This window comes from Cydia pomonella, chromosome 25 (genome assembly GCF_033807575.1).
Source record: "Cydia pomonella isolate Wapato2018A chromosome 25, ilCydPomo1, whole genome shotgun sequence".
In the NCBI taxonomy this organism is placed as follows: Eukaryota; Metazoa; Arthropoda; class Insecta; order Lepidoptera; family Tortricidae; genus Cydia; species Cydia pomonella.
The window spans coordinates 5,298,891-5,312,809 of record NC_084727.1 but is presented as its reverse complement, the minus strand read 5'-3'; the positions used below and the strand labels follow the sequence as shown (position 1 = coordinate 5,312,809).

General features: G+C 36.5%; 1 protein-coding gene across 1 annotated transcript in view; it reads right to left on the bottom strand.

The window, feature by feature from the left end:
* LOC133531297 (zinc finger protein 845-like) overlaps window positions 1–13,919 on the bottom strand; it is a 36,892-nt gene that overhangs the window by 17,321 nt on the left and 5,652 nt on the right. The window contains exons 4-9 of the mRNA XM_061869430.1: window positions 13,565–13,768; window positions 12,899–12,958; window positions 12,477–12,536; window positions 11,550–11,606; window positions 3,171–4,504; window positions 227–394 (exon numbers count right to left, since the gene is read on the bottom strand). Of these exons, the coding sequence (XP_061725414.1) occupies window positions 227–394; window positions 3,171–4,504; window positions 11,550–11,606; window positions 12,477–12,536; window positions 12,899–12,958; window positions 13,565–13,768 (1,883 nt within the window). The remainder of the gene's footprint in view (window positions 1–226; window positions 395–3,170; window positions 4,505–11,549; window positions 11,607–12,476; window positions 12,537–12,898; window positions 12,959–13,564; window positions 13,769–13,919) is intronic.

Here is a 13,919-nt window from a genome sequence, read left to right as displayed (position 1 = left end):
ATTTAAGTACCTAGGACATGTAGTGTGTGATAACATGAAGGATGACGAGGATATAAAAAGGGAGCGTAGGGCGCTGGCGACTAGAGCAAATATGCTGGCACATAGATTTAGGCGTTGCACCGCGCCAGTAAAAATAACATTTTTGTACTACTTTCTATACATGTGCACTATGGACCAGCTATACGCAAAGGTCGCTAAACGACCTACGCATCCAATACAATAATGCCTTCAGGGCACTGCTGCGGTTGCCTCGCTGGTGCAGCGCGTCCGGGATGTTCGCGGATGCGCGCGTGGACGGGTTGCAGGCCATCATGCGCGCGCGCTGCGGCGCCGGCGGGGCAGCCGCAACAGTCTCCTGGCAGTTATAGCTGACAGGCTTGACAGTCAGTCTTAGCTACATACACATGACTCACGTGAGTGTATGTAGTTATTACTGGTGTATGTGCCTGGCTCCAGTTAAAACCCTAAAATATTTTAAGTTTAATTTATTTCAATAATAATATAAATTAACTTTTTAGAGTAAGTTAAACTAACACTGTATGGACCAAGGTCTGAAATAAATGTTTTTTTTTTATCAGTTCGATCGTATTTTTTGTATGTTTGTAACCTCAGAACAGTCAGAACTCCGTCGTGCTAAGCCGATTTGGAATATTATTATTTTGTTTGAATGTATGTAGTTTCTAGTCGGTCCCGTTTTTATCAAAACTCATTTCTGATGATGGGATCTGTGAGGAATCCAGGGAACTCCTCAAACATATATCCGATTTTAGTATTTTCAGCAACAAACCAAGCATTTTCATCCAATTCAGATACATAGAAAACAGCCATGACAAAGGAACAAGTATTTCTTTTACACAAATAAATGCTCTTACCTTACCAGGATTCGACCATCGGTTTCGTAGGCAGGGTCACTACCCACTAGGCCAGACCAGTCGTCAGTTATGGTTTAGATCATTATATGTACCCTATAAGCGCGAGCGACATAGCTATTGAGACTACCTCCAGTGGGTTTCGTTCGCATCGCAGCAATCACGTAACGACTTGTTAAATCATAACTATTTCGATCTCATGGGCTATTTATATACATAGAAAATACCCATGACTCAGGAACAAATGAATGCCCTTACCAGGCTTCAAACCCGGGATTAGCGGCTTCATAGGCAGGGTCACTACCCACTACGCCAGACCGATCGTCAAAATGGGCTTAAATTGTTCCAAATTTAATGTACTTTCAACATTACAAAGCAAATTTTGACCCATAGTTTTATAATAAAACTGTAAAAACTGAATCTGAAAAAGAGAACCATTTGGCGTTGAAACTCTAGGTCCATGTGGTCCCAGCGAGCACAAGTTTTTTTCAGTAATCGCGAAGCCTCTGGTTTACGTAACGGGTGACCGAAGAGCTGGCGGCCTCCTCGCACAACGTAGCAGCATTGCGAGACAATGAGGAAATGCCGCCAGCATCCTTGGTATAATGCCTCAACGGCCTATTTTAGATTTAAGCAAGTTATTCCTCTGTATGCATATATCTATTATATAAAGAATGGAATTATTATATACCTCCCCCCTAATACAAATACTTACCGTCAAAATAATAACAAATATGTAATCAGTGTCTGTCGCTCCTTTTGTGACATGGAATATGTAAATAAAATGTATATAAAGTTCTTTCGGTCTCGCGTGCGAGAGTGCGAAGCTAAGCAGAAGTGTAACCGCATTAACTTTCCCCTTTTTAAAACAAATGTTCTTATACGAATTGTACAAATTCTTATGAGAATAAAGAATCTTTAAACCGATATATTAATTCTTTAGAAGTTATTCAAGGAAATTTAAAAAATACCATACCCCTTTATCTCCAAAACTATAGGTCTAACCTTTTCGAAGTCGTATTTTCGAATAGTCATGCGTAAGTCGGGTTTTAGTCGAATCAAGGAATTAAATAATAAAATAATCTTTAAAAAAAATAGGTGCATGGAATAAAAAAAAAAACATTTTTATTTATTTATTTATTAACACAAAGCATACATTAAAAATAAAATAAACTGCCGCTGTAATCGCTACATTCCTATACTTGTGACGTACATATTATTATTTTACTTAACTAATGCAGCTTACAATATTTGTTTACATGTATGTGGGTTGTTAATTACTAATGGATATGTGGTAGCAAATATTTATTTATATATTTTATCTTCCAGATTAGCAAGGAGTTTCGTTTTATTTCTATATTTTTGGTTAATTATATTATCTTTTGCTAGAATTACGATGGTTACACTAGATGAAAGATATAATTATTTATAGAAATACTTACAACTTAAAAGTCCTAAGCCTAAAATTCATAGCATTACAAGAGTCAAATTTAAAGTAATACACACATATAACATGGGAATGTCAATTTAAGTAAGGTATATATGTAAACATAATTATACTATTTTTAAACAAACAGTTCATATTGTCATGTTGGACTGGATTAACCCAGCCAGTCAGCTCAGTCTGAGTCCACTGAAAGAGTATGTGAGTCGAGGCATTACCCAGTCGCAGCAGGCGCGCACTTTGTTGCCTCCTGACAAATAACTGATATTACCATGTTCTATTTTATAATAAAATCTCATTAAATAGATAGAAAATAAGCAATGTATAACAATAAATAGGAACAAAACGGGATGAAAAAAAAGCACATTAAGAGCGTGCAACGTTCCATCCGGAGATCGCGGGCTCAAATCCCAGCTCGTACCAATGAGTTCGGAACTAAAAAAAAAAACTTAAGTACTAAATATCATTTGATATTTGCCAGTCGTTTTTCGATGAATGAAAAGATCGTGAGGAAACCGGACTAATTCCAATAAGGCCTAGTTACCCGAGTTGAAAGGTCAGTTTTAATTTAGTCATATTTATTCAATTCTTTTAATTTAACAAATCTCGTAGGTTCCTCGTGGTGAACACTTATAAGATGCTTCTTAACTCTACCAGGGCGTTGAAATTTCTTACAACAAATTTCGCACGCATACGGTTTCTCCCCAGTGTGTACCCGATTATGAGCTTTTAGTTCAGCAAGAACAGCAAAAGCCTTTTTACAAATATCGCAAACATGCGGTCTGTTTTCGGAATGCATCCGTCGGATATGAACGTACAAGGCAGACTTATGCCTGAATAGCCGGCCGCATACTTCACAAGAGTGTTTTTTTTTCCTCGTGCACCTGCATGTGATCCTGTAAATTCGTCTTCGTTCGGTATTTTTTATGACATACTTCACACTCGTAAGGTCTTTCTTCATTATGTGTTTCTCTATGGGTTTTTAGAATACCTTTTGTCGAAAATCGTTTGCTACATATTTCACACATAAATGCTAGGCCTTTCTTTTTATCTTCCATTTCCTTCTCAGTGTGTTTGTTCATATGTTTTATTAACGTCTCCTGTAATGCAAATCGTTCCCCACAAGTATCACAACCGAACTGTTTGTCTATAACTTGGTTGTGTTTCTCCAATAAATGTTTCTTCAAGCTATATCGATAGCGGAACTTAGTTTCACAAGTTACACAGGTATAAGGCTTTTCCCCCGTGTGTACGCGCATATGTACATTTAAATTCTCCTTTGTTATGAATCGTTTACTGCACAGATGACATGCATGCTTATAATCCTCAGTGTGAACTTTCATATGTAGAGTTAAAGCACCTTTCGTTGTGTAGCCCCTATTGCATTTATCACATTTAAAAGGTCTTCCTCCCGAGTGATCAACTTTATGAGCATTTAAGGCAAACTGCGTATTAAATTTCCTTTTACAAATGTCGCAAGTGAATGGATAATCCCCAGAGTGATGTTTCGAATGAGCGGCTAAATAGTTTTTATTCACAAATTGCTTTTTGCATATATCACACGTAAAATATTTTGAAGGTCCTTGATCATCTGAGTCTTCTGATGACTCTCTTTTGCATGTAGTTATTTCTCCTGGCTCTACGCGATTCTGATCATATTTCAAATGACTATTTTTATGTAGTTTTAATTGGCCTTTATACCTATATTTCTTGTTGCATTTATCACATTCATATGGTTTTTCACCAGTATGTATCCGCATATGACTATCATAGTCGAGTTTCTTTACGAATCCCCTTTTGCATAATTCGCAAGAGAATTTGAATTTTCCTATATGGTATGCGTAATGAGCATTAAAGTGGCCCTTTTGTCGAAATTTTTTGTCGCATATGTTGCACGCAAAAGGTTTCTCTCCAGTGTGTATCCGCATATGAGTAACATATTCATGTTTGTGTACGAATCCCCTTTTGCATAATTCACAAGAGAATTTGAATTTTCCTATATGTTTTGCGTAATGAGCATTTAAGTGGCCCTTCTGTCCGAATGTTTTGTCGCATATTTTGCACGCGTAAGGTTTCTCTCCAGTTTGCGAGCGGCGTTTGACTACGTTCAGAGCTGGCGCGAACAAGACGCTGTGGGACGCGGTAGGAACTGGTTGAGCAAAAGACGCTGGTGATTCTTCGTATAATGTTACTGGAACAATAAAAATATTAGGATTTTTTTAATACACTTGCTCAAAAAGTCTTTACGACGCCGTTAAGTGTAGGCAACACTGGTTTTTTCGAATTCTAATTGTTCATTTACCTCCCGCGGTAATCCACGGTATATAATATCTTTATTTCGACATTTGAGATTTATTACTTACAAAAACATTATAAATAACTGTATAACATGTATTTACATGGTATTAAGTAAATACTTATTTGTTCGTTCGTGTTAAAACGTATACCTATATAACACAATATTTCACTTAAAAGTGATGCATAAATAAATAAATATTCAGGGACAATCTGACACAGATCGACCTAGCCCCAAACTAAACAAAGCTTGTACTATGGGTACTAGGCGACGATATACATACATAAATAGCTAAATACATACTTATTTACATAAAATACTCCATGACTCAGGAACAAATATTCGTGCTAATCACACAAATAAATGCCCTTATCGGGATTCGAACCCGAGACCATCGGCTTTACAGGCAGGGTCACTAGTTGACTGACATAAACAGGACAAATTAAAAAGCCGCCGCCTGTTTTTGCAGTTTTTCTCCAAATAATTCATCTTGAATAGCAACTGTGTTTTTCTGCGACGCAACGTGAGTTGTTGTAATATTTTTTTACCATGTAGTTATCATCGCTAATAGTACTTAACAATCTTAACATACCTACTTAACATGATCATAAGTAGGGCTTGCAATTATCCGCCCATTTGTATATACGTATATTTTTAATACTTATTATTTTACTATCCGGATAAAACGAATAATTCAAATATTTACTTTTTGTTGAATAAAACTCACACAAACTTTATAAAAAGTGTAATGTTATCAAATTTTGCGTATAATGGTATGCGTAACAGCATGTAAGCTTAAGCTTTTCGCCGATGCTTTACTATGAAAATCAACCTTTAGCAATTAATCTTTATGAGAACGTTTTATTTGGATTATATTTTTTTGTCTAAGTAGTTTATTATTATGGTATTTATATAACATTTGATTACATAGGCGCGAGGACGCCCGTAAAATAAACGCTGTAGAATGTCGCACAGTTGGATAATTTTCGGCAATGATTTCTTACACAAGCTTTAATTGCTTGATTAGATGGTTCTTCAATCTGGTGACACAAACTGTATTTGTAACAATTTATGGGCCATAGAAATTCTACACCCTCGTTTAATATTGGTTATCTGGGCTGCAATTTTTTTTCTCACTTAACTTCAGTTGATCAAGAGATATTTGGCTTCATTTCATGTAAATTTGACTATCTACTAAATGGCCTTGTCAGGACGACAAAACTTCCTTTAACGAGAAAATGGTTTTCCTTTTGCTCGGATAATTGTCTTTATAGGTATACGTTGTAATTCCATCAAATATTAGCCCCAAAATTTTCAGATAGTTAAAAAGAAGGTAAATCTTTTTTTTTTTACCAAACTAGTGGCCCGAATTTCTTGAAATTTGTATATGTTATGTAGATCATTAAGGACATTATTAAAAAAAATACCATTGAATTTATATCTAAGTGAAAAGAATCGATTTTTTATATTTAATTTTTTATTACTTTCAATACGGCGACACCTACAAATATTAGTTATTTTATGAACCATTTAATATTCTACCACATATATTTTTTCCAAAAAAATATCACTCGGATCAACAGGTTAATAAGAACGTATACATAGCTTTCCTTTTACTACGTACGTAGGTTTCAATAGAAATTGAGGTAGTCTATGTACATATAACTGTCAGTGAACCTTACTCGTACTTTCAGCATTAGGTACAGGTACTTTTTAGAAATATCCTTTACAGTACATATGGTGCTACTTTACCGCACTAGTGCGAAAATTAGCATATTACGTTACTGAGTCGAACATTTAAAGAGCCATATGTACTGAAAAACGTTGTACGATACATGTGCGAATAGGTAATTCGCAACTCGTGTCGATTTAGATAAGATAAGATAAGATAAGATTTCTTTATTGTCAAAGCTGTGTTTGTACATAGGTCTTATAAACATCACAAATGTCCATCAGCTTGCCCATTTCGGGCGTACAATAATAAACTAAACTAATACATGCAAACGTAAAACAATAACAATATCATAACATCATAAGATCCCTTCGGTCGTGTTTTAATATATCGCCACTCGTTTCGAATTTCCTATTTTTCGCCCTTGTATCGTAATGTATTCTATTGTATTCTTTATTGTATTGTATTTTATTGTATTCTTTAGTAGAATGTGTAGAAATAAAAATGCTGAAATATAACAGCCACATTACCACTAATAGCTCCCTATTAGCCTACATGAAAATATTTCAAATCAAATGACTGCCTCCTAGCTCAGTGGGCGGGTAGTGACGCTGCTGACCAAGTAGGTCTCGGGTTCGAACCCTGGTAAGGGTATTTACATATTTGTGTGTATATCACAAATGTGTGTTCCTGAGTTATGGATGTATTCTCTGTATACAATAAGTATTTATTTATATATCATCGTTTTTAGTAATATATTATTTGTCCGTATCTGATATAATAATAATAATAAATAATTTGAGTTTGTTGTTGAAATCCGTACAAATCTTTAACAGACTATTATTGTTAGATAATACTGACATGTTGCTCATCACAGCCATAAACTCACAATTACATCATCCAACCCTGCACACCAAATCACTAAAACTACTATTTTTTTTATTTTTCTGTATTCAAATAAAATAAAACCTAAGCATTTTAAATTTGGACTTTTTAATGCAGGATCCTTATGTAGTAGGCATAAACATGATGAATTCTCAGTAGCCATGGAGCAACATAAACCGGATATAATGGCTATAAATGAAACTTGGCTGCAAACCGGCCAAGAGGGTCGTGCGCCCACAGTGCCGGGGTACAGACTACGACATGCCCCTCGCACACTCGGTACAAAGAAAGGCGGTGGTGGGGTAGGTTTTTATATTAAAAACGGTCTTACTGCGCGAACCTGTAGTCATCCTACTCATCCGGATGTGGAACAAATGTGGCTAAGGATCAAGTTGAATACCACTACTTTCATACTTGGAACCGCGTACCGTCCTCCATGGCTAAGTTTAGACATATTTTTGGATGCTCTGAGTGAAACAATCGTATCGTTTTCCCTTTATGACCATGTCATCCTGAGCGGTGATTTTAATATCAATATGTTGGATTCAAATGATTATAGAAGCAAACGACTGCAACAATTTCTGGTTTGCAATAATGTTATCAACCACATTACGGAACCAACTCACTATACTGAACACAGTTCCACTCTCATCGATATAATCTGTTCAGATGCTGCGATTCTCAATACTGAGGTTGACCATAAGGAGGAGCTGGGAGGACACGCTATGGTTTTTGTCAATGTAAATATAAAAATACCTAAAGTCCCGCCTTTAGTTTATTATAAAAGACCCCTAAATAAGATCAACATGGAATATTTTAACAGTCATTTAGGCCAATTACAATGGGATAACATCACTAATCTAGGGTCCGTTGAGGATAAGGTAGCACTATTCAACACCTATATACTAGGCATTTTTGATTTATATGCGCCAGTCCAAAAAAAAAACCTTAAAAGAAGCTGCTAAACCTTGGCTTACCGACAATGTTCGCTATATGATGAGTCTCCGTAACGAAGCACACAAAAAATATAAAAAAAGTAAACAAGACTCTGATAGACTAAATTATAAATCACTGAAACATTTGGTAAACACTAGTTTATACTTTGAACAAAAAGCCTATTTCGAGCAACATATAAACATTAATTTGAACAATCCTAAAACTCTGTGGAAAAATCTAAAGCATAACGTAATTCCTAACCTTAAAAATTCCTCTACCTTGCCGAAAATATTTAACGATCCGACAGTAATTAATGATAATTTTTTAAAAGTTCCAGGTAGTAATGTGTTGGACGCTGCCACTCTGGCGTTCTTTGATAACCATCGGTATGGCTTCTCTACTTTTAGTTTAAGTACTGTTGATGAAACGTTAATAACAAAACTATTACTTGGTACCAAGTCCACCGCTATAGGGTATGATGACATAACATATGATATGATATTAATGACACTTCCACTAACTTTATCAATAATTACGGATCTGATAAACACTTCGATACTAACAGCTGAAGTTCCTTCAATCTGGAAGACAGCCATTGTTCGCCCAATCCCAAAAGTAAACGATCCTAAGGATCTTAAAGACTTGCGCCCTATAAGTATTTTGCCGTACCTGTCGAAGATCTTGGAAAAAGTGATCTATTATCAGGTGTCCCAATATTTGGAATCCAATAATATCTTGCCCGAAAATCAGTCGGGCTTTAGAAAAAAAAGAGGTACTTCTACAGCTTTGCTTGATGTAATTGATGAGGTTCTTGCAGCGCAGGATATAGGACATGGCACAGTAATGGTTTTACTGGATTTTTCGAGGGCGTTTGACTGTATCAATATTAATCTCTTACTCTCAAAATTACGCTATTATGGGTTTGATAATCACTCAGTACGTTGGTTCTCCAATTATTTCGAACACCGTAAACAAATAGTCAAATTAACTGAAACAGACGGGGTTTCCTCAATGTCCAGTCCTTGCCAGGTGAAAAGAGGAGTGCCTCAAGGATCCATTTTGGGTCCTCTTTTGTTCATCCTGTATAGTAGCGACATCATCAGCTGTATAAAACATTGTAAATATCAGCTTTATGCCGATGATTTGCAAATTTTTTTATCTTTTCATCCCAATGATACTGCCACAGCTATCGAGAAGGTCAACGGCGATTTAAAACGATTGTCAGAATGGTCCTCCACAAACTGTCTACTGCTAAATCCATCAAAAACCAAATTTATGGTTCTTGGGTCTATAAATCAGACTAAGACTATTATAAGTAAACGTCCAAATATTATTGTTAATGACGTGATAGTTGATCGTGTCGATGAGGCCCGAAATCTTGGACTATTATTTGACACAAATTTACGTTTCGAAAATCACGTGATAGAAACCGTCCGGAACTGTCTTTATCGCCTAAAAATATTGTACAATTTCCGGAATCTTCTCAGTGTCAAACTTCGAATGAGACTCTGTGAGTCCCTCGTTTTATCTAAACTTCATTATTGCCTCACTGCTTACGGCCCATGTCTTCTTGCTCGTTCACAGCGTCTCATTCAAAGAGTGCAAAATGCGTGCGCTAGGTATTGCTTTAAAATCCCTCCCCGGGCACACGTTACACCATACTTAAATAACTCGGGTCTTCTAAAAATGACCGCTCGTCTGGATCTTATGTTCGCGTGCTTACTCTTTGATACCATACAGACAAAACTGCCCACCTATCTATTTAAAAACTTGTATGGCTCACTAACAACCACCATCAACCTAGAACGTCACGAGCAGCCGTGCTACAAGTCCCTAAACACAAGTCCGCTGCTTTTAGAGGGAGTTTCCGCTACCGTGCAACAAAATGTTGGAACAACATTCCTCCCCCAATTCGTAATTTAAAAAATAAATTCAATTTTAAAATTAAATATCGGTTACACCTTTTAAACCATCAAAAACTTCAAGGTTGAAACTCCCTCGTAGATGAAGTAGTCTCATTTATTTATTTAAATTCAAATTTTACAAAATGTTAGGGTCAAATTGTAACATATAAATTAAATCTCAATAATGTAGCTACCTACTATATCGAATACACAAAAGCATACGCCATTACACACACAACACAACATGAGCATAATTAGGTTATATTAATAAGAATTAAGCGTTGTACAGTCTTTTTTGTTTTTGTAAGGTCCTGGCAGAATATCAGCGATGTGGCTTGCCGCGTCATCATGCTGAGCCAGCGCCTATTCTCTGCCACGACACATGGTTTTGCATTCAAGAATTGTAAACTAGTTTTAAGAATAATTCTAAGCTGCATGTTCTTCTTATTGTCTATACCTACCTACCATGTATGTTGTGGAAACGAATAAAGTTTTTATCTATCTATCTATCTATCTATCTATATAAAGCAGGATGTATTACACTATAGCTAAATTATTTCAATTTAATCCCTCACTACGCACAAAGATCCGCTATAAATTTTCTCAGCCTCCCTTCTGAAATATTCCAATTTATCATTTTCAACTTCAACAACGTTTCACATGAATGACAGTAGCGAACCTTATCCGAAACGTTTCATTGATAGTTATATCTTCTCCATAAATATACCCCGCCCGTAGTTTTGAATAATACCCAATCCACAATTTCCCGCTATTGAAACAAGTTCTGATTGGTCACTAACAGTTATATAGATCGCGTAATTTATGAAGACGCGTGCTTTAACTCGTAATGTCACGTTATTAAAGGTTAGTTTTGACAAATCTGCGCGTCATCGTGGAGGACACGAACTATATATACGCTTAAATCAAATTATTTGTGCGGCCTTACAATATTTGACGTTGTCGTAGCTCGTAGTACACGGTAGTCAATTCGCACGCAGTACAAAACACGTGGCTCTGTTTTAGGGTTCCGTTGCCAAATGGCAAAAAACGGAACCCTTATGGATTCGTCATGTCTGTCTGTCTGTCCGTCCGTATGTCACAGCCACTTTTTTCCGAAACTATAAGAACTATACTGTTGAAACTTGGTAAGTAGATGTATTCTGTGAACCGCATTAAGAATTTCACACAAAAATAGAAAAAAAAACTCAAAATTTTATTCATTAAACCCATACGTGTCTAGGTCTTCAAAAATGATATTGGGGTTTTAAAATATTTTTTTTCTAAACTGAATAGTTTGCGCGAGCGACCCCCCCCCCCCCCTCCTCCGTGTAACTTCTAAAATAAGAGAATGCTAAAACAAAAAAAAAATGATGTACATTACCATGCAAACTTCCACTGAAAATTGGTTTCAACACTTTGAACGAGATCTAGTAAGTAGTTTTTTTAATACGTCATAAATGGTACGACTATATACGACATAATGGTGAGACTTGTATAATTATTCCAGGTTGTTGGGATACAGAGTAGTATCCAGAGTACCCACCTGATATGATGTTGCTATCAGCCATCTCCACCTCTGGACTCTCCTGCTTGATCCCGCCTGCCGAAAACATGACTGAATTAAATTCTTATGGTCAGGTAGCCAAAAGTATATTATTATGTCGTTTACTCATTTCGAATTACAGCTTAAGTTTTATTACAATATGAATATAAAAGTAAAATAATAATAAAAACATATAACAATAAAAAAGATATATAAACACATTATAAAAAAACCTAACCTAGAATGCCGCCAGCAGCGGGCCAAGGCCCAAGCTGCCAGTGGTCAGAGCCTCAGAGGGAGAGGGAGGGGAACCGACGTACTATGCGCGCCGTGTCCAAGATTACCGCCGTCTGCATCTGACCCTTGATCCAGCCACCCAACGAGTCTTTATACTCTGTATCTTTAGATATTTAAATAAAAGTAAACAAAATGGGTAGATGAAAACATTACATGATCAAATAATGTAGTTTAAAGTCATGTCGTTCAGTGACAGAACCAGGCGGTTTTGTATTTGGTTGGTTATGACTACCCGCAAATGTACAAATAGCTTTTACAGTACATATGGGGCTACTTTATAGCACTAGTGCGAGAAGTAGCATATTATGTTACTGTGTCGAACATTTAAAGGGCCATATGTACTGTAAAACGTTGTACGATACATGTGCGAATAGGTAATTCGCAACTCGTGTCGATTTAAAACACTCCCTTCGGTCGTGTTTTAATTTATCGCCACTCGTTTCGAATTTCCTATTTTTCGCACTTGTATCGTAATGTACTAGTTTATTTTTGTTTAAATACCTAAAGATACAGAGTATAGGTCTAGATGATGGTCGAGACCGTTCGCTGACACGACATTTGAGGTTGAAATGGTTTTTAGATTTTACAAACGACACAACTTAAAAAGCACCCCTCGTATAGGTTACTTACCCGAAATGGCGTCACATCCAGTAGGTTTCTCTAACTTGATTTTGTAGTTGACATCTGCAGCTAAAAAAACGTTATAATTTTATTATATAGAATTAATCCGAAAGTATTTAGTGGTATGTGTCCGGATCACAGCCTGAGAGCAGTAACAACAGCCGATCATGCCATGTTTAACCCCACGAACCAAGGGATATGTAGCAGATTGGGCTATAGTCCGATACCAGATATCTTTTATACGAAACGGCCATTTTGGAGCCTCAACTTCGGAGTGTTTTCGAAATTGGTTCGACCGAATGAAAAAGTGTTTAAATATCACGGCGAGTTCTTCCAAAAACAGCAAATAGCATTTGAGGTTGAAATACTCGTAGTCTTTAGATTTTACAAACGACACAACTTAAAAGGCACCCCTCGTATAGGTTACTTACGCGAAATGGTGTCACATCCAGTTGGTTTCTCTAACTTGATTTTGTAGTTGACATCTGCAGCTAAAAGAAAACGTTATTATTTTATTATATCATTGTGAGCTTGTTAATTCATTTAAATGTCATAATAGTTTAAAGAAACAGACAGCTGTTTTACAGTATTGACGAGATCTTTGCAAATTAAATTGATTTTTTACACAATTATTTTGTTGCATGTAATTGATGTAACTTTACACTTTTAAGTATGATATTTTTATTACTTTATCTGTACTTTTTTTTGGTTTCGAAGACTTTTCTAACACAAAATCATATTGTTATAGAAATAAATAAATGAAATGAAAGACCCAGCAAAACCGATACTGTTTTCGATTAGCTCTATGTCTTGCTTCTTTCAATAGGTACTTATTAGAAGTAGACCGGTGGTCGTTGCTGTAAATTCTGTTTGAGCTGTTGCTGAAGCCGAGGTCCGACGCTTTCAAATTCTCAAGTCTACGGAGAGAAGACATAAAATGTAGCGCGCATGCATTTTGACAATTATGCGCTAGGGTTTTGTACTATCAGGGTAATTCCTAATAACGACGCGCGTTATAAAAACAACGTCCGTGTTCGTGTATAACTCGAATCCGCTTTTCGTGATTAAATATTTTAGAATCGTGTATAGGTTCTCACCCTTCACTTCCGGTACACTATTGATTTCGATGTTCGGGCGTGTAACCCAATGCTCGTTCCTCGTAGAGTCCATAATAACGTCATCAACTAATTTCTTCAGTTGGTCCAGTTCCGTTCTGCTTTCGTCCAGCATGCCGACGCGGGACTCGATGGTGTTTCCTGGTACAGTGTTCCAAGCTCGCTCGGGAACGGACGATTGTTGCTCTGCAACCCAGTTGATACCCATTCTTCAGGCTAACTAAGCATATGCTGAGATGCAGTTTCACGCAGCGCAGGGCAGAGCACATTTTGTAAAATATGGAACGTGGTTATACTGCGTCGCTTGCGTCTCAGCATACGCTTAACTTCAGTCTAA